Raw genomic sequence first — 21,177 nt, forward strand, 5'->3', positions numbered from 1 at the left:
TTCCTCCCCCCCGCCCCCAAGCCCGGCCTTCCTCCACGCCCCAGGCCGGAGGACAGTGAGGGCTCACCTGAGGCCGCGGCAGGAGGGGCTCTGCCTCCCTCCCCTCGCCCCCCGGGCCGAGCTCAGATCTCTCTGCCCCGTTTATGGGCTCTGGGATCTTTCCAGCCACCCGAGCTGCATCCTCCAGGCCCCACAGGTAGCCCAGCCTGCCTGGGCCATAAACGCGGGCCTTTCATCTGTGACTGTTTATGTCATAAACAGTGGGAGGCCGGGCAGGGGAAGCAACAGCCTGAGCCGTTCCAGACTTTTTCTTTACAAGAAAAGGGGAGAGAAGCCCTGAGATGCATGTTTCAAAGTCTGTGCCAAGCAAATCCATTTCCCTCGGCTGGCTGTCTGCACGCCCCCGGGGGTCGGGGTGCTGCGTGTGTCCAAGTGGCCTCCAGGGGGCCGACGTTTGTCGTGGGAGAGGCTATGGCCCTTTCTTCTCCACGGGGGGTGTCAGCTTAAACGAGGAGGGGTCGCTGGGCTGCGTTGAGGTGGGAAACCTCTGGCACCGAGAGGGGTCCCCCCTCCCTCGCTCCCGTCCTGCTGTTGGAAGGCGTTTCTTCTTGTGAGCAGATCGATTTTGTGTGTTGTAGGCACGGCCTGCTTTCCTGGAGAAGTGGGGGTCAGAGTCAGGCTGAGAGCGAGGCCAGAGCCTCGGCAACAGCCAGGCCGCCTGGAACTGCCCGGACAGTCGGGGGCACTGTCCATATTATGGACAGCACAGTGGACAGGAGCCAGGCGGTGGGAACTGGGGCCTGCCTTCCCCTGGCTGCTGGGTCCTGCCACCTGCCTGCACGTGGGGAGGTGCCAGAGGCCCTCCAGCCCTCCCCCGGGAGGACCTCTCGCTGGGATTGGCCAGGACACCTGCCACTCCGTGGCGAATGGTGTGTGGAGGCCTTTCTGTTACCTGTGTCACTGGCTGTGGGAGAGAACACAGCAGCTCCAGCAATGACTCCTCCGTGTCGGTGACCCGTGCTTGCTGCCCAGCGCCGAGCCTGGAAGGGTGGGCCAGGAGGTCAGGAGGGCCTAGAGCAGGGCACCTGGTGGCACACAGTGGCCCACAGCGGTGCCCACTCGTGTCTGCAGCTGCCATCGCGAGATGACAGCAAAGTTGGCAGCTACAATAGAGACCGTAGACCTGCAAGAGTAAAACAGTTGCTCTGCAATGGACACAGACACTGGGGCGGTGGGGCTTGCCCGGGGTAGGAATGGCTGGGGGGGGGGGGGTCAATTGGGGAAATGGGAGACACATGTAAAACTTTAGACAATAAAAGACACAACACAGTTGCTCTGCTGTTTACAGAGAAGGCTGCACACCCTAGTCTAGAGTGTGACGTGACTCCTGGAGGGCAAGGGGCGCCTGGGCAGAGAGGAGGCCGCAGAGGGAGAAATGTACCCCACAACAACAGCACCGGCAGGGGACCAACCCTCCCCGACACCCTCCTCCTGCCCCTGCCCAGCCTCCGCTTCCCATCTTCCCATCCTAGAACCATGTCCTCACCTCCTCTTCTCCGGGAGGTAAAGAGATGTGAGAGCCGCCACCTGTGGTCCCTAGAGAAAAGGGAGCGTCTCTCCCACACGAGCCCCAGACCCTAGAAGCAGCCCCCCCCCAGGGAGCGTGAGGTCTGGGGGCTGGGGAGGGGCCGGGAAGAGCGTGCCCCGTGCTGGGGGCTTATTCCCTCAGAAGTTCCTGTGTAGCGCTCACTGCTTCGAGAGTGGAAGGATGTGGGGAGCCGGCACGGCCATGGCTACTCAGCCCCAGGGTGCCTTATGTACCAGGCCAGCTCAGCCTGGTTCAGTGACCCTGAGTCGGGGGGGTGAAAGGATTGAGAAAAGACAGACAAGAGAATGAAAGCTGGGTCTCGGTGGGACGCTGCTCCCTGATGAGGAGCCAGCGCCCACAAGCCGTGTCTTTATTTTATAGCAGATGCCACGAGGCAAAGTAGGGGCGTGATCACGTTGTTTACAGCATTCTCGTGAGTTTCAACCTCACTCAACAACATGCACCCGAACGCTATCACACAGCACGTGGGGCCACGTGTTCGGACCATAGGTTCACGCTTACAACCACAGCCGTTGGCTATGATTGTGCTGGTAGGGCCCTGCCCTCCAGCTGGGACTTGCACGTGGCAATGAGGGGACCCTGTCCTTTCATTAGTCCGAGGCTTGAACCTGGCCAAAGCACTGTAGCCACGCCCCATAGAAGGAATTCACAGAATCGTGAGTAAATGCAGTTGTCTGTCCATCCTCAGTCATCTGTGCGTGAGGGTGGTCACTGCGGGTCCTGTGGGTCCTCTCTCAGGTCTAGATTGAGAAGTGACCGCAATAGTGACAACGGGCTGACTGGGCATTTATGTTATGCTGAGCAGCATTCTGCTTGCCTTACCTGTCCGCTCATGGAATCCTCTCAACACCCCAGAGAAGTAGGTTCTCTTACACCAGGTTTTGCAGTCAGGAAACCCAGTCGTAGAGCGCTAAGCCACTCCCCCCGCCCTCCTGTGGCCAGGTCCCGGCGAGGACACGCTGGGAGGAAGGTCTCGCTGAGGGTGCCTCTTGGCCCTGCCTGGGCCTCCCCGTCGGAGCACCAGCGTGGCACTCCCGTGCAAAGCCTCCCGGAGACGTGGGCAGAGCGCCTCTTAGGGAATCGCGCGGCTCCAGGCAGTGGCTGCGAGGGACACACCTGGGTTTCTGCTTCTTTCAGGCAAAAGTGACGATGAAGACAGTCTCTGCAAGGCCGCCCACGGGGCAGGGAAAGGGGCTGCCGAGGACGGCAAGGACCACAAGCGCCCCAAACGTCCCCGAACCATCCTGACCACCCAGCAGAGGAGGGCGTTCAAGGCCTCGTTTGAGGTGTCATCCAAGCCGTGCAGGAAGGTACAGGAGGGAAGAGGGGGGAGGGCCCAGCCCACTTTTGCGTGTTCACCCCACTCCTCTGGCGTGGTCATGGAGACCTGGGGTTGGGGCGGTGGGACGCTGCTCGGTCTATGCAGTGGCCTTGAGCCTGGTGGGGGACTCCGGGGTCTGAGGCTGTGGCCAGGCCTCTAGCAGAACCGCCTGAGCTTCTGTGTGAGCGTGCCCACTCTGCCGGCCGCGTGCTCACATCTGTCACTCCCTGAGATCAATGGGAATAATACAGGTGCCACTTGGGGTGACCACGGTGCCCGGACCGAGAGCCACACTGCAGAGCCTGGTGGTCTGCTCTGCACTTTGCTCCCATTTGTTCCTCTTGGGGAGGGGGCCGGGGGTTCATCTGTGTGTCATTTCCTTGGCTTTGGCTGTTGAATGGCATTCCGCCATCCGGACGGGCCACTGTTTGTTCGTTCACCTGTCGATGGGTGTTTGGGTTGTTTCCAACTTGGGCCTGTTATGGATCAGGCTGCTGTGAATTTTCATGAAAAACAATAAACAAAACACAGCAGAGGTTGAATGAGAGAGACATTTATTTCTCTCATGTGTCACGTGTGGAGGTGACAGTCCTAGGCTGCCGGGGCCGCCCTGCTGTCCGCCGCGTGGCTGGGCTGTTTAGTTCTCACCATTGCTGCAGCCACTGTGATGGAGAAAGGAACGGAGGGCAAGCAGCTGCCTTTTTAAGGGCAAACCACGATGCTTCGCATCACTTTCATTCATATGTTTTGGCCAACATCTGGCCCGTGACTGCCTCCTGCAGGGAGCTGGGAAGTGAGTCTGCCTGGGTGACCACGTGCTGCGCTGAAGCTTGGGGGCTCGATTGCTAATAGGAGGCGGGAGGGCGGGTGTTGGGGACATTAGTCTCTGCCACAAAGAACTGGCCTGTTTATTCAGTACCTGCCATTCATTGCTGCTTGTCATGTGCTGGTGACTGTCATTTATGTGACACAAATAAGAAAGCCCTTTAATTGAAATCCATGGAGGAAATACATGGACATTTTAGCATTGTTTTTCCTGCTTCCTTACCTGTGTCAGTCATGGTTCGCTGCCATAACAGACACCACCTCAGTGGTTTCCAGGGCACAGAGGTTCCTGGGCTGGGTGTGGCTGCAGCCCCGTGGGGGGCTCAGGTCCCGCCATCTCCAGCCTCTCCTTCCAGGGTCAGGCTGACGGAGAGCGGCACCTGACGCTGTTCTCAAGAAGATGGCAGAAGACCAGAGGCTGTCACCCACAAGCCCATGGACGCCCTCCTGCATTTCACTCCCACTCACACGCACCCACCTTCCACGCCACGGCCAGCCCTTGGCCAGGCCTCACTGAGCTGGGCGTGCGGGGGAAGCAGGGGAGGAGCAACAACAGAAACCACCCCCCCCAACCCCCGGCCTTGGAAAGATTCACCACAAGCTGCTCAGGCTACTCGCTGGGCTCCGGGAGGTTCTGGGGGAAAGGGAAATGGCCTGCAGTCGGCTCACCCAGAACGAGTGACCACCCTTGCGGGTGCTTGTGTCCGTGCACCGAACGCCCACCCCCGCATGCCTGTGCCCAGCGGGTCCCGGCAACCTCCAGCCCAGTGGCAGACACGTGCGCACATTGCTGCACCCGGAAAGAGGGCCGCGTGGCCAGGGCAGGGGGGCGGCTGGGGAAGGATACCTCTGTCAGGGAACCAGGCAGGGCATTGCAGAACAGAGGGCTCTCGGGCTGGGCCTCTGAAGGGCAGAGGTGGTCCCTGGGCACAGCTCTCTTCAGAAGGCTGTGCTTTACACGGTCTGCTCACCCCACTTATAGCTATGGAGCCGATGAGGGGAGTCCTTCCCAAGGCCCCCTGGTCGCCCTCCTGATGTGCTCACTCAGGGAGCTACTCCCAAACCCAACCAGCAGGGCTGTGCTGCTCCAGCCCCTCGCCGTGCGTCTGCACAGAGGGCAGGTTTTAAAGCACAGCTCTACATGGTGGGGGTCCCCATCGTCCCCCTCTGCACAGCCCCAGAGCATCTGCTCTGCGGAATCCGGAAGGCCCGTCTCATTCTTTCTGGGCCGGGCTCAGGTGGGGTAACTGAATATGAGTGTTGGTGAAACACCTGGTCACCCAGAGCTATGGGGACAGAACCAAAAATGTAGGTCAGTGAATTATGACAGGAAGAGGGCGAGCGAGAACCACCTGTGTTTTGCTTGGTGGCCTTCACCCCGAGTTCTCCTTGAGTGGCTCAGTCAGTGCGCACGCATGGTGGTCGGCTGGGCACAGGCTTTGTGAAGGTCCGAGAGCCCCTGAAGGCCTGATTTCCAGAGTCAGAGACGCCCCCAGAACCTCCTGTTTACCTCTAAATGGACAGTTACTCCTCCCTGTTTGCGTGGGGAGACCCTCTGTTCTCGTGCTTCGATCTGGCTGCACGTCGGGCAGTAGCCGGCGCCGGTACCAGACCCGTCAGGCCTCCCGCGCTCTGCAGAGAGTGCCCGCCTCTCCCCAGACCCCGTGTTTCCTGTTTCTAACGCTCTGTTTTTTCAAGGTGAGGGAGACGCTGGCTGCAGAGACAGGGCTGAGTGTCCGTGTGGTCCAGGTGTGGTTCCAGAACCAGCGAGCCAAGGTAGCCCGCGCCTCAGCCTGCCTGTTGGGGGCGGGTCCTGGGACAGGAGAGGGGACCTTGACAGCGTTCCGACCAGCTCATTCGTGGAGCGTTCCCTTGACTTCGAGATCCTGCTCTCAACCGTCACCTCAGGCCCAGCCGCGCGTGGCCGCGGAGCCGTGGGCATTCGTCCTGGTGAAATGGCCTTTGTGCTCCTAGTGGTCACGTGGGCCGGGCCAGCCGTGTGCGTGAAGAAGCGTCTTCCTGTGCCTTTTGGTAAAAGCAGGTTCTTTAAGTCACATTAGTTTAACCCAGACCCAAAGTTCTTTTCAAATGACAGAGAGAACCCTACAGGCACACATATGACTGGTCTCCTTCGCTGTGGTGGCCCGTGGACACCTTCCCACCTCTCCCAGGGCAACAGCTCCCCCGCTCTCCCCCCCCCCCCCACCAGTGCAGGCCAACCTTCATAGTGCCGTCTGCATTCTCCTGGGCAGGCCTTTACTGTAAATGTATTTATTGATTTTAGAGAGAGAGGAGGAAGGGAGAAGGAGAGATATAGAAACAGCATCAACCAGCCACCTCCTGCACACCCCCCACCGGGGATCAGGCCTGCAACCCAGGCATGTGCCCTGACCAGGAATCAAACCAGTGACCTCTTGGTGCATGGGTTGATGCTCAACCACGAGCCACACCAGCTGGGCACACAGTCCTTTACTTTAGACCTGAATCCACGTGTCCTGTGACCCATTGCTTGAGAGCCCTGAGCTTCAGCGGGCGACAAATTAACAGCTCACTCTCTGATGTAACTGTTTAAGGAGATGTGCCTCCCTGAATGTATTGGTGTGCCTTCCGTGGTCCTTCACTTGGGAGGGTTTCAGGCTCAGGGGTGTGAAGGCCTGTGGAGTCATGTGGCACAGAGCACATTCGGAGCTCCGAGAAATCTACGCACACACTCCAGGTGTATATTAGTATCTCACGGAACCCTTGCATTTCACGGAACACAGTTTGAGAAACATTGGGTCACAGTGTTCCTTCAGGAAGTGTGTGCCCACGTGGGCTTTGGAGGTGAGCTCCTTACCTGGAGGCCTGCCCTTCCCAGTGGGTCTGCAGACACGAGGGCCAGCAGGTAGGGGAGTGCGTGCGGACAGACCCTTGCCAGGCTGCAGGCCCCCTCCTGGCATGCAGACCTCACATAAAACTGTCGCAACATCAGCAGCAAGCTTTCTTTGTGGGAGGAACTTGCTGCTCCTGCTGAGACACCATTGCTGCCCAGCCGCTGCCATTCCACAGCGGGGCGGAGCAAAGACACCTAACTCCCAGCGCTGCTCCTCACACGTGGCTCCCGCGCGTCACCGCTGGGGGCGTGTCCCTGCCCTTGCATGCGGCCCGTCCACGAGGCCTGAGCCCCTGCAGGTCCCCTGCCGTCTAACCCGGTTCTCTCCGCGTCAGATGAAGAAGCTGGCCCGGCGGCAGCAGCAGCAGCAGGACCAGCAGAACACGCAGCGGCTGAGCTCGGGTAAGGGCCCTTGCGCCGTCCTCGCCGGGCCGGGCTCCCCTGCCCAGCCTCCAGCTGCCCAGCTCCCCGGATGACCCCTGTGGGCCCCCAGAAGCCCTGGCCTCGCCCGTGTGGGGTGGGGCCTTGCAGTGGGCACTGAGCCCGAGGAGCTGTGACAGGCCGGGCCCTGCTTCTGCCTGGACTGCCTGCGGGAGGTGGCGCTAGGCTTGTCCAAGCCCCTGCCCTGGCCCTGCCCAGTGTGGGGATCGTGAGGACGGCCTGCAGCTCCTCGTCCTGCCCAGTCCCCTGTCCTCCAGGCAGATCAGCCCCGTGGGAGCGCGGCTGTGACTCCACCTTTGCCACAATAACGTGAAGTGGGGGATATGATGACAGTAAAGGAATAATTGCCTGCTTTTCGGAGCAAGTTCCTAGTTCACAGCACGGCTCCCACCTGCTGGCCTGACGCTTACAGCAGCCACTCCGAGGCCAGTGGAGACGGCACTAAAGGGTCCCCAGGGCTGACCGAGGCCCCACAGGAGGAAGGGGCCCAGTGGGGACTGAGACCCCTCTCTCTGATTCAAAGTTCCTGCATGAACCTCACTTTTTTAAACTATATTTTTAAATTAATTTCAGAGAGGAAGGGAGAGGGAGATAGAAACATCAATGACGAGAGAGAATCATTGATTGGCTGCCTTCTGCACACTCCCCACTGGGGATTGAGCCCGCAACCCAGGCATGTGCCCGGACCGGGAATCAAACCGTGACCTCCTGGTTCATAGGTCAACGCTCAGCCACTGAGCCACGCCGGCCGGGCTGAACCTCATTTTTTAAAAAATATATATTTTATTGATTTTATTTACTGAGAGGAAGGGAGAGGGATAGAGAGTCAGAAACATCGATGAGAGAGAAACATCGATCAGCTGCCTCCTGCACATCTCCTACTGGGGATGCGCCCGCAACCCAGGTACATGCCCTTGACCGGAATCGAACCTGGGACCCTTCAGTCCGCAGGCCGACACTCTATCCACTGAGCCAAACCGGTCAGGGCTGAACCTGAACCTCATTTTTAAGTAGGGGTAGGTGAGGACTGGGGAGGGAGTGGAGGACGGGTGTGGGAGTCTGCAAGGAAGCTCAAAGAACTAGATCAAGGATAACTATTTTAGAACAATGTCAGTGTTGAAGGGATATGGTCCAACTCAGCCATCCATTTGGCAGATCCCCCAAATGGTCTGCTTGCTCCTAAGACAGGTTCTCACACCGTCCGTCACCTGCACGGGGGTCACCTGCACGGGGTCACCTGCACGCGGGTCACCTGCACGGGGGTCACCTGCACGGGGGTCGCCTGCACGCGGGTCACCTGCACGGGGGTCACCTGCACGGGGGTCACCTGCACGCGGGTCACCTGCACGGGGGTCACCTGCACGCGGGTCACCTGCACATGGGTCACCTGCACGGGGGTCACCTGCACGGGGGTCACCTGCACATGGGTCACCTGCACGGGGGTCACCTGCACGCGGGTCACCTGCACGGGGGTCACCTGCACATGGGTCACCTGCACGGGGGTCGCCTGCACGGGGGTCACCTGCACATGGGTCACCTGCACGGGGGTCACCTGCACGCGGGTCACCTGCACGCGGGTCGCCTGCACGGGGGTCACCTGCACGGGGGTCGCCTGCACGCGGGTCACCTGCACGGGGGTCACCTGCACGGGGGTCACCTGCACGGGGGTCACCTGCACGCGGGTCACCTGCACGGGGGTCACCTGCACGCGGGTCGCCTGCACGGGGGTCACCTGCACATGGGTCACCTGCACGCGGGTCACCTGCACGGGGGTCACCTGCACGCGGGTCACCTGCACATGGGTCACCTGCACGGGGGTCACCTGCACGGGGGTCACCTGCACGGGGGTCACCTGCACGCGGGTCACCTGCACGGGGGTCACCTGCATTTGGTACCCCACGGCGTCTGGCTCCTCAGATCTGGGGCGGGGCCTGGAATCTGCATGTCTGACAAGCTCCCGCTGCTGCTGGGCTGCGGCCACACTCAGAAGGCGTGGGGCATAGTTCTGGTTCTCAGGCCCCAAGCAACGCTCCCTGTCCCTGGGCGGCCCCGGCCTGGGCTCAGCCCGGGACTCCGCTCGGCAGCCCAGAGTCCCTAGCTTTTCACCGCGGGTCTCAGAGGATTAGGAAACCGGACAGGTGCTGGGGAAGGTGGAGGACACCCGACGCCTGTGCAGCTCACCCTGTGCTGCTGGCGCTGGGACCAGCCCCGCCTCCTCGCGCTCAGGCTGTGCGGGCCTGCGTGTCTCTGTGTGTGTGTGTGTGTGTGTGTGTGCGCGCGCGCGCGCGTGTGCGGGGGGGGGGGGGTTGGGGTTAGGGTGGGGGTAGGGATGAAGCCCGAGGGCCCTAGTGCTCAGGACCCTGGGGAGTTCAGAGGGTCATGGACATGAGGGCTTAGGGGGCCCAGCAGGTGGACTCCACATAGGCCACCAGGCCAAGGGGAGAAGAACTGAAACCCTGGTGCTGACCTGGGAGACGTCTAGGCAGCGCTCAGGGCCCTAAGGAGGTCTCTGCGAGCTCACGGGGCCATGTCCAGAGACCCACAGCGGGCTGTGCAGGTGGCGGGCTGAGTCGTCCTGTCTCACAGGATTCTGTGCGCAGACGGCAGCTTGCAGTCCCAAAGCGCATACACATGGCCTCATGGGACCTTCATGTCAGCCCGGGGAGGTCATAGGCAGTGTCACGACCCCGCCTGACTTAGGGGCTCCTGTGAGTGATGGTGGCAGGGTCTTTAGAGGTGCCCCCTCCAGGGCTGTGCACCTGAGGGGACCCCCAGATGCCTTGTTTCAATGGCATAGTTCAGAGGCATTCTCCAAGGGGACCCCTGAAGCCCTTGTAAGGCACAGGCTGGGACCCGCCAGTCAGCTCATGTCTGTCCGCTCTGTGAGTGGGAAAGCCCGGCCCAGGAAGTAAGAAATGACTTAGCCGTGGTCGCACAGCTTACGCGGTTACACCCTCCTGGCGGCCACGGCCTGCAGTCCGCTTGGTCAGTGAGCAGGGCTGACCTGGGCGTGACCCCGAGGCTCGGTCTTACCGGATGTGGCGATCTCTGCTCCCTGCTCTCTGGAATCACCAGCTCTGGGAAGCCAGCTGCCGCGTTGTGAGGCCACTTAAGCTGCTGTGTGGTCCACGTGGTTGGGCAACGGGGGTTCCCAGGGCCGGCCCAGCCCCCCTGTGCTGCCCGCCTGCCCCTCACTCTCTTCTCTGTATGGAGCCACAGCAAAGGCCAGTGCCGGGCGGGGCACCTGGAATGGGGGCTGTGATGTGGGGAAGATGCTCTGTGTCCTCCTGAACAGCGGGGGATGCAGGCTGCACGTGAGGGTGACCTGCCTTCTTTGTCCCACAGCTCAGACGAACGGTGGCGGCAGCACTGGGCTGGAAGGCATCATGAGCCCCTACACGGCCCTGCCCACCCCGCAGCAGCTGCTGGCCATGGAGCAGGGCGTGTACAGCGCGGACCCCTTCCGGCAGGGCCTCACCCCGCCCCAGATGCCTGGAGACCACATGCACCCCTATGGTAAGAGCCTCAGCCCCGCCCCTCAGTAAGTGAGGAAACTGGACCTACCTGTGGTCGCAGGTGCATGTGGTCCCCGCCTTCAGGATGACCCTCCTCAATGCTCACCTTTGGTTTAACGATACTTTTCAAGGAAGTGCTCAAGTTCAACTGCCCCCAGCCCCACCCTCCGAGGGGGCCCCTGCTAGCCCACAGGCCACCACCCCACAGGGACCATCACAACTTGCTTGGGTGGGTTTCTTTCATGCCCAAACACATCTGCCCCGTTCCCAGCTGCTCCCGGAAGCTGCAAAGGCCCACGAGGCCCAGGAAAATTGCTGGGTCACCCACCAGGGGCCACAGAACGGCCAGCACTCAGTTCACCAGCGTGTCTCCACACATCCCCCTCAGAGCCGCTTGGCCGTCAGTTTTAAGTAGGAGGTTGTGCTTCCCGCCTGTGTGGTTGAACTTCCCATCCTTCCTCCCTGAGAGGGACTGCGCGTCTGTCAGCCCTGTCAGCATGATCTAGGCAGGGGGCCTGAGGTGAGCGAACTTTCACGGGAAGGAAATGGATAAAAGCAGAGAAATCAAAAGCAGAGAAAACGCTGTTGTAATTGGACCACGTTAGGTTCTCCTGGAATTCCTGAAGCAGAAGCAGACCTGAGAAGTGAAAAGGACCCCCACTCCCACGCCCACCCACCAGCACTGGGGTGTTTAAATGCTGGTGTGTGGAGAGCTGAGCCCTCCCCTCGCCAGCGGCTGGGCGAGCTCTGGCCAGACGCCGGAGTTGGACCTCAGGGCCAGATACCGGGCAGCACGTTCGCGCGAGGTCAGCAGCCTGGGCAGCAGCCACCTGTCGGTGTAATCTGCACCCAGAGCCCCGAGAGCTAAAAACAGAGTTCGATTGGCAAGCCTTCGAGGCAGCATCCGAGACATGCCTGAGCGCACGCGTGTGGTCACACAAGTTCTTGTTTGCCTTTATTTTAAAAGACCCCCCTATTCTTCACGTAGGTCTGTCTTCCCTCCATGTGTCCGACAAACCCCAGCGCAGACCGGTCCCTCTGCGGGCCTCGCTGACCCGCCGCGATCGTGGCGTTGGCTCCCTTAGGGGACACGTGCAGCCTCTGTACCCGTCGTCACTCCGCGGCTGTGGAAAACAGGGCACATGGCTTTTCTGCATATTCTTAAATTTTCAGCCCCAGGGGGCTTATTACCTACAGGGCCCCATGAGGAACCCTTTAGTAAAATGAATAATTAAAGCTGCGTGACAAGCCCAATAAACCGGTTTTCACCTGTCCGGTTAACTTGACGGGGAGGTGAAGGGCACGCACCTCTGGTTGTTGTCACGTGGTCCCCAGCTGGTCCGTCGGGGGGTCACCTTCCTCTTGCCTGCACACAGATGCGGGAGGCTGAGGTGCCAGCGTACCTGAGCGTGCTATCACGGAGGGGAGGTGATCGACCGTCTGCCATCTGTTTTGCCTGCGCTCGGCTTGGTGTTTTGGCGTGTTTTCAGTTGCTGCACTTCAGACATGAGCCCTGAGAGACGAGAGGCCTGTGGACGGGGACTCTGTTCCTGCCTCCATTTCTGTGTAGCGCGCCCCCCCCCCCGGACCCCCACCCCAGAATGCTGGATGCTGGTGCGTTTCTCAGCACCCAGGGGAGTCCCTGCTTTCAGACCCTCATGCCTGTGTTTCATCTTCATTTCAGGTGCCGAGCCCCTGTTCCACGACCTGGATAGTGACGACACCTCCCTCAGTAACCTGGGTGACTGTTTCCTAGCAACCTCGGAAGCCGGGCCCCTACAGTCTAGAGTGGGGAACCCCATTGACCACCTGTACTCCATGCAGAATTCTTACTTCACCTCTTGAGCCTCCCCAGAGCTTCGTGGCTGGGCTCCGTATGGAACACCACACGTGGGAGGGCCGCTGGCTGCAGGACCGGAGGCCAGGACGAGGCAGCGGGGGAGGGTGTTTTGTTGGAGATGCTGCCGAATGATGCTCTGGGGTGGCTGGCATTTCCAAAGACTGGATGCATAACAGATCGCATAGTTTAATGTTTCTAATAAGAGTCTTAGCGTTAGGTTTGCAGGCGTGTTTGTCGCTAAGGACAGGGATGTTTAACGTAGACATTGTCATGCAGGCTAGATACGTAGAGACCCCAACAGCTTCCCACCTCCTGGGGAAGCTCCTGTGAAGAGGTGCATATGTCTATTCATCCGTACAACCCACAGACAGGCAGGCAGGCAGGCAGGCGGATGTGTGTGTGAGTGTGACCTTCCATACGTCATCTTCAAAGCTGTGCCCGTGATGGCAGACACCCACTGGGCAGCACAGGTGACGTTATTTCCAGTGTGAGCTCTATTTAAGGAAACGCTTGATGCACTTAAGTTATAAAATGAGATGAATTACTTTTATAGACTTTATTTCTAGTTGGAAGAGACCTGTGGCAGGCAGAGAGGGCTGCTCCCCGCGGCCCCACAGCTCTGGGCTCTGTCGCCAGAGCGCCACTGGGTGTGGGCAGCGGCTCCGCATGGCTCGCAGGTCCTCTCCTGGGTTTGGCTCTCTTTGGGGCCTGGTCACTGGCCGGGGACAGAACAGTTCCTGGTTATGTTCCTAGAAAGCGTGAAACCCAGTCCTCGGCTTTCTTTAAAACTGTGACTTGGTTGTTGGCAGCGCCAGGCAGTCAGTTCTGCTCTTGACCGGCATCATTTGCAGGTGGGGGTGAGGCTGATAGTCCGTAGCTACCTTATGGGGGACCCAAGGCCTGATCACCCCCAGGACACATGAGCAGGGCTGAGACGAATATCTGAGGTTTGTTTAAAACACAACCAGACCGGTCCCATGGCGAAGGCGCCCCCTGAGGCTGCAGAGTCAGGGGCTCCTGTGCCCTGAGGGCCACGCCGCCCTGAGCCCCTTCTGGGAAGCCTGGGCTCAGACACCAGGCAGGACAGCGGGGGCACCAGAGTCCCGGGGAGGAGGCTGTGGCTGCAGGGCACAGGAGGGCGTCGTGGGGTTCCAGACCAGGGGTCACGCTGCAGCTAAGAAGGGTTTCTACAGTTTTAAAGGTTGTTAGAAAATAATAGTAAAAGAGAAGGAGACAGCCACGGAGTGTGTGTGGCGCGGAAAGGCTGAAATACTGTCTGTACTTTTCACGTGACGTGTGCTGGCCCATCCTGGGCTCTGTTTCTGGGGCTCACGGGGTCCAGGTGGAAGCCAGGGCCCCTCCTCAGGCTCACTTTCCTGACCTGACCCCGAGGACCCAGCTGCCATCGCACATGGGGTCAGCTGCCCTGTGTCCTCCAGGGGCTGCTAAGATGGGCTGCTTCTGTGCCCGGAGAACCTGGAGCGAGGCGCCGGGGAAGACAGGGTCAGCTGGGACTCTGCGAGGTTCGGGACAGGCCCGGCCGCCTCCGGGGCCGCCGCCGCTCATCACAGCCTTGGGCCCAGAGGCTCGCCCATCACTAGGTGCCAGGCCGGAGGGAGCACGCCCTTGCGGTAGCGTAGTGGTCATGTGATATTTGTGCTCCAGTGAAGAATTTATGCAATAGCCTCAGCCAGCCTGGCGAGCGGACAGCAGGCGGCGCGGGGCCCGCAGGCCTCGGTGGGAAGGTCCCCTGGACAAGGTAGCAGGTCCCGTGTGAGTGAACCGAATAGAGACCCTGTTCCACTCCTTAACCTTGCAAACCCAGAAGAAATTAAAAACCTCTTACAAACGAGCTGCTGTTTATTTGGGGTCTGGGTGGTGGGTGGGGATCAGGGGCTGGTGTTTGGTCAGCAGGGATGTGGGGCTGAACGGATGGCGAGCTTCCCAGAAAAGAAAGGGTGGCCCCCAAAAACAAGGAGAAAGGAGCCCCACTCCTGCCGAGATGGACCCAGAGACCCCCCCAGGAGGAGGCCCTGCACGTCCCGCCCTCAGTCAGGGTCTCGGAGGCAGAGGCTGCGAGGGGCAGGTGCTGCTCCTTCATTTCATAGATGAGAAGCCTGTAGGTCGGGGAAACTTGGCCAGGTCTCCGCGTTCTCATTTGTCTGATTTCCGAGGGCAGGTGCGGGGCGTTGAGAGAACACCTGCCCAGGTGCGGCTGGGAGGGGCACAGAGAAGGCACGCCACCTTTCCCGCCCCCGGTGACAGTAAAGGACGCGCAGAAACTCTCCTGTAGGCCAAGCGTCAGCTGCTGGCATAGGTACCGTGTGCTCCGGGCGCCAGGAGAGAGGCCACAGGGAAGAGGAGCCAGGCTTTCCCGGGAAGGAGGGCCTGAGTTGAGCCTTCAGAGAGGGTGGGCCTTAGGTACTCGGAGAGGGAGGCCATTCTAAGCAGAAGGACCAGGGTGGGCAAAGCCCCGAGGACAGGAGGCCGGCTCTGCACGGGCCAGTGCCGGGACCCGCTGGTGGGAGGGGAGCGCTGCCCAGTGGTGCGGTGGGGCTGATGGTGAAGGTGTTGGTGTCAGGAGAGCCCCACTGATTGGCTGATGAGACAGGTATGGCCAGGGCTGCTCGTCGTCGTTCCCTTTATTCTAGTCTCTTCTCAAACGATACCATCCAGGTTTGTGGCCGAGGTTACTCGGAATAAAGCCTCTGTCCCTCAAAGGCCAGCTCAGCTAAGCTGCTCCTCTGACCACGCCCCGCCCAGTGGGGTGTCAGGAGCATCAGGCAGCGCCACGGTGCACATCCTCCTGGCTGGAGCGCAGGTGCACTAGCTGGAGGTGGAGCCACGGTCTCGGACCAGGAGGTGAACTTGTGAATGGAGGGCACACGCTGCGGGACAAGGCAGGGGGAGCCCGGATTCCTGAGGATTCCTGGGAGCCACGCTGCGTCCCAGCCCTGACTACCCAGGTCCTAACTCTTTTTCGAGAGAAATAAACTTCTGTTTTAAAGCTGCTGCTGTTGCGTGTTTCTTTGACTCACAGTCAGATTGGATCCTGACACAAAGCGGGTTAGGCCCCACAGACCACGAAGGTAAAGAGTGAAAGGTCCAGACGGCACGCTCGTGGGTGGGGGCCGATGGGGGCAGAACAGACGGAGGGTGGGAGGGTCCCTGTGACTCTAGAACAGCTAGATGGCCTGAGGCCACAGGTGCTCGAGCTGGGCCTCACCCCTCAGAGAGGGGGCCGTCTGCAGCTGTACTGGCCGCTGCGGTCAGACACGTGGCCCTGTTTCTCTGGCTGTTCTCAGAGCCTCACCAGGAGCCGCCAGGCCCTACCCTCCGCTTCCTCCAGTCAGGCCAGGACTCCCTTTTGAATCTGGGGAGAAGCTTTTCTCCCCTTTGCTTCTGATGGCATTTGGCCAATGCCCTGAACCCTCACGCTTCAGCCTCCAGTTCTCCATGACAAATAAAATAAAGCAAGTGTAGTGGTGGGCTTTTCCGGCCACTGCATTCTGGAAACAGCCGACCTTTCCCCAGAGGACAAGTCTCCCGGTGAGAAGAGGGAGCTGCAGGGATGGCGAGGATGGGCCGGGGCCTTGACAAAGGTGGGTGCGGTTTCCCAGCGGCCAAGTGGCGGGGGAGGTAGCGTCCTGGGGAGGTGATGTTTACGCTGGGCCTTGGAAGGTGGGAGCACAGGTGGGGAGCACAGTCCAGAAAGAAGGAATATTAGAGGAGGAGCAGGGGATGATGGCATGGCCAGAACGTCAGAGCATAGGGCACAGGGTGTGGAGTGGCAACACCGGCTGTGAAATCAGATGGGGGCGGGGGGCCCCGGGAGCCGGGGAGCGTCTCACAGGCCTCCAAACCTGTGTTTATTCACCGGGGGCAGCAATGGTTCAATTCCACAAACCTGTCCTGGTCATCACCTAGAGCAGCGGTTCTCAACCTGTGGGTCGTGACCCCTTTGGGGGTTGAACGACCTTTTCACAAGGGTCGCCTAAGACCATTAGAAAACACATATATAATTACATATTGTTTTTGTGATTAATCACTATGCTTTAATTATGTTCACTTTGTTACAGTGAAAATACATCCTGCATATCAGATATTTACATTATGATTCATAACAGTAGCAACATTACAGTCATGAAGTAGCAACGAAAGTAATTTTACGGCTGGGGGTCACCACAGCATGAGGAACTGTATTAAAGGGCCGCGGCATTAGGAAGGTTGAGAACCGCTGAGTTAGAGGGAGGCATGCTTTGGGGTGTGATGAGGACAAGGACACGCGTGGCTGGCGTGGCTCAGTGGTTGAGTGACAACCTATGAAGAAGGAGGTCACGGTTCGATTCCCGGTCAGGGCACATGCCCGGGTTGTGGGCTTGGTCCCCAGGAGGGGGCGTGCAGGAGGCAGCCGATCAATGATTCTCTCTCATCATCGATGTTTCTATCTCCCTCTCCTCCCGTCCTCTCTGAAATCAATAAAAATATATTTTTTGAAAAGATAAGGACACAGCGTCCATCCTTACAAAGTGAAGGTAAGTACAGATTCCAGCAAGTCAGGGCTCAGCTGCCCAGACGCCCAGGAGTCCGATGCTGAGCCCCGGGGGTTATGGGTTAGACCTTTCCCTTCTCGCCGGGACGCTGGCCAGTGGGAGACGGAGGCAGCTTCGGTGGGAACGGATCAGTTCTCTGGGACGGGAAAGCCCACTTCATTCTGCCGCTTCCTGCGGCCCCAGACCCCCTCCCCCTCAGCACTGGGGCTAAGGCGCCCGCTGGCTGGCGGGGACCAGGAAGTGCAGGTCAGTGGCTGCCCGGAGCCACGTGGCACTCACGATGTCACTTGGTGCAAAGCAGTGGCCTGGCTACGGGGATGGGGTGAGGATGGGCACTGACATGGGGAATTGTTTGGTGGCAGAAGTCACAGGACTTGGTCACTGTCGGACAGGGAAGAAGTGTAGGGGGAGGGAGTTAGAGACTTTGGACTCAAGGAACTGGGTACACGGTGATGCCTTTAAAACCGGGGACCCTGAGTAGACCTGCCATGTCCAGTCCTCCTCGGAACCGGAAGATCCCCTCCGACAAATGCAAACATAGGACCTGGAAACAGGGTTGAACCTGCCCTTGTGGGACCTCAGGGCTGTGTCTGGGATGCAGCTGCCTGGGGGAGCACTCGGGGCGGGGGGTGCTGTGGGGATGCAGCTGCCTGGGGGAGCACCTGATTGGAGGAGGCTGCTGGGCGGTGAGCACTCGGGGGGCTGTGGGGAGGCTGCTGGGTGGGTGAGCAGTCGGGGGGCTGCTGGGCGGTGAGCACTCGGGGGGCTGTGGGGAGGCTGCTGGGTGGGTGAGCACTCGGGGGGCTGCTGGGCGGTGAGCACTCGGGCTGTGGGGAGGCTGCTGGGTGGGTGAACACTTGGGGGGCTGCGGGAGGCTGCTGGATGGGTGAGCACTCGGGGGGCTGTGGGGAGGCTGCCGGGCGGTGAGCACTCGGGGGGCTGCGGGAGGCTGCTGGGTGGGTGAGCACTCGGGGGGCTGCGGGAGGCTGCTGGGTAGGTGAGCACTCGGGGGGCTGTGGGGAGGCTGCCGGGCGGTGGGCACTCGGGGGTCTGTGGGGAGGCTGCTGGGCGGTGAGCACTCGGGGGGCTGTGGGGAGGCTGTTGGGTGGGTGGGCACTCGGGGGTCTGTGGGGAGGCTGCTGGGCGGTGGGCACTCGGGGGGCTGCGGGAGGCTGCTGGGTGGGTGAGCACTCGGGGGGCTGCGGGAGGCTGCTGGGTGGGTGAGCACTCGGGGGGCTGCGGGAGGCTGCTGGGTGGTGAGCACTCGGGGGGCTGCGGGAGGCTGCTGGGCGGTGGGCACTCGGGGGGGGCTGTGGGGAGGCTGCTGGGTGGGTGAGCACTCGGGGGGCTGCGGGAGGCTGCTGGGCGGTGGGCACTCGGGGGGGGCTGTGGGGAGGCTGCTGGGTGGGTGAGCACTCGGGGGGTCTGTGGGGAGGTTGCTGGGCGGTGAGCACTCGGGGGGCTGTGGGGAGGCTGCTGGGCGGTGGGCACTTGGGGGGGGCGCTGTGGGGAGGCTGCTGGGTGGGTGAGCACTCGGGGGGCTGCGGGAGGCTGCTCAGTGCCCCCGTTGCTGCTGGCCTGCTGAGGACCCATCCTAGCAGGGAGATGCAGGGCTCAGAGGCGAGGGGTCTCTGGGAACTTTGCCAGGAAATGAAGGTCTCCGGTGCGGGAGGCTGCGGAGAGGAGAAAGGAGGGACTGGGACTGACCTTCGTGTAGGGACGGACATTCCATCAACAGCCCCTCTTTGTCCTCAGATCGCGCCCGATGGCCTGAGATTTGCCGGGAGATCGCGTTTCAGGCAGGGTTCCCTGATGTTATCAGCAGAGGGCAAGGGCCAGTTCTGATGATGCCACGTCAGTGACCTCGCTCTGCAAAGGCAGGCGGGAGCGGGCTTGGCTTACACGGCGGGGTTTCTGGGCAGCAGAGCAGTCAGCATGGGGCAGGGGGCCGGCCGGCCCTGCTGACCTGACCCTGGCGGGACTGAGGCACAGGAGGTCTGCGCTCTCCGATAGACACGCGTCCTGCCGTTAAATCCCTCACTGGCCGTGGCGGAAAGTCGGAAGCAATACGTGACGCTAATTTTAATAATACATTTTACAAACCCAGCATATCCCAAATGTCATTGTTCAGCACGGCCCACTGGCCGCATTTCAAGGGCTCAGCAGCCACATGCCGTGGGGCCTGCTTTATCAGGATCCACAGAACGTGGGCTCCAAGCGGGTTTCAGACGCGGCCGAGCGAGCGGCGGAGGAGCCTGGGTCTGAGCGGGAGGAACCTGCGCAGGCGGCTGTTGCAGCGGAAACTTACCGCCTGGGGCTGCGCGAGGCTGGTCACGGGTGAGCCGCTTCCTTTCTTTTTACAAAATATATTTTTATGGATTTCAGAGAAGAAAGGAGAGGGAGAGAGGAACATCAATGATGAGAGAGAATCACTGGTCAGCTGCCTCCTGCCTGTAAAGAGCCGCAACCCGGGCCTGTGCCCTGACGGGGAATCGAGCCGTGGCCTCCTGGTTCACAGGTCGACGCTCAACGACCGAGCCACGCCGGCTGGGCTCCTCTGTCTTTCTCCCATCATCTCCCTCTTTTCTCCTTTCTACCTCCGTTAACCCCGATACCCACCAGACAGGAAGTACTGAAGGAACCAGAGAGCAAGGGCGCGTGCGGCTGCCCGGCCACGGAGGGGTCGTGGCCAGCGGCGGGTGGATGAGGCACGCCAGCCTGCACACCGTGTCTTCTGCGCTTCGTCACCCCAGGAAGCTGACTGTAATTTTGTGATTCACTGAAAATCGCTTGACCTTGGCCTGTTTATGGCCCAGGATTAGGGCAACGCGGCTGCTGAGCGAGGCAGACAGGCCCTGGGGGCCCGTAACCTGGGAGGCAGGTGAGAGGCAAGCCTGAAGGCGACCGGCGTTTCCTGCCGGACAGAATCTCCGTGCCCAGCACAGCGCCTGGCAGATCACAGACGCGGGAGAACTATTTGCTGAGTGAAGGAAACTCCCAGCAGGCCAGCACCGGCCTTTGCCCTGTGAAATGGAGAAACAGGCATTCCATTCGGACATGAAGCTGCAGGATGGCCTGGTCGGTCCTGGAAGGGATGGGCGCCCCTGGGCGGGCTGCTCACTCATTCCTCCACCAAGTGCAGCCCGAGCCCGTTCTGTGCCTGGCACACTCTGCACCTGAGCAGTGATGGGTCCCCCGGGCGCTGCCCCGGGACGGAAGCAGACACACAGTAACAGCCGTGACGCCACACATACCAAAGCAACACCCTTACCCAGTGACCTGGGCAAAGGCAGAGGGCAAGGGTGGACCTGCTGGGGAGGTGAGCTGCCCGCAGGGGACCCCGCGCTGTCTTGGAGTGAAAGGGTGTGGCCTGGACACCGGGGTGTGCTGTGGGGAGCTGGGGGGGTGCTCTGGCCTCGGCACCAGCATGACCCAGGGACACTGTGGCTGTCTGCTTTACTGACTCCCTCCCCCCGCTGCCCTGTGGCCCTCCGGGTGGTCATGCTGACGGCACCCGCTACGTGGCTCTGCGTCCCAACGTCCTGGGACTTGTGGCGACAGTTGTTGCTGATGCCACCGCCCAGGAGCCTGGGTCCCAGGGATCCCAGAAGCCGCCCCGCGGAGTCCCAACTCCTGGCCCTTTGGGTCTAAAGCCCACAGGCCGACTGGGACAGGCACTGGCTGGTGGAGGGGAGGGGGGGCGGGGCCCCAGCAGTGTGGGCCCTGGGCTGCTGCAGGTGACCTTCTCCCGCAGGGGTGGCTCACGAGGGCTCTGCCTCATGGATGGCCAGCAGGAGCCACACGATGCTTGTTCCTGCTCCCTGGCCCCCGTGGCCCCTTGGCCCCCACCCGCTGCCAGGCTCACCTGGAAGGCAGTCCTCAGCCTCCTACTTAGGGGGGCTCCGTGAGCTCCGGGGGAGGAGGGCGGGTGTGGGTCCCTGACCGCCCGGCCCCAGGCCCCTCTCCATTTCTTGACCTGGGCCCACGGGTGACCTGGCTCTGCCCCGGGGTGAGCAGGTGTCTCCGCTCCATCACCGTCTTCATTCACACTCACTCAGCACCCAGGGCCCGCCTGCTCCCTCGAGGCGAGGCCGGCGACACTCACTGTCAACACCTTCCCCGGGCCCTTATCTTGATTGGCAGCAAGACTGTCTGCCATGCAGGGGGTTCAGACAGCAGCCAGCAGGCCTGGGAGGGGCAG

The 21,177-nt window shown here is 60.9% G+C and overlaps 1 protein-coding gene across 1 annotated transcript in view; it reads left to right on the plus strand.

The window, feature by feature from the left end:
* Positions 1 to 12,428, plus strand: part of LMX1A (LIM homeobox transcription factor 1 alpha) — a gene marked incomplete at both ends in the record, with an annotated part of 113,675 nt that extends 101,247 nt beyond the window's left edge. The window contains 5 exons of the mRNA XM_081111932.1: positions 2,747 to 2,919; positions 5,454 to 5,531; positions 6,963 to 7,029; positions 10,414 to 10,584; positions 12,268 to 12,428. Coding sequence (XP_080968058.1) covers positions 2,747 to 2,919; positions 5,454 to 5,531; positions 6,963 to 7,029; positions 10,414 to 10,584; positions 12,268 to 12,428 — 650 coding nt within the window. The remainder of the gene's footprint in view (positions 1 to 2,746; positions 2,920 to 5,453; positions 5,532 to 6,962; positions 7,030 to 10,413; positions 10,585 to 12,267) is intronic.
* Between the last annotated feature and the right edge of the window lie 8,749 nt (positions 12,429 to 21,177).

The sequence above is a fragment of the Myotis nattereri genome, assembly GCF_964212035.1.
Source record: "Myotis nattereri genome assembly, chromosome: 18".
NCBI classification, from domain to species: Eukaryota; Metazoa; Chordata; class Mammalia; order Chiroptera; family Vespertilionidae; genus Myotis; species Myotis nattereri.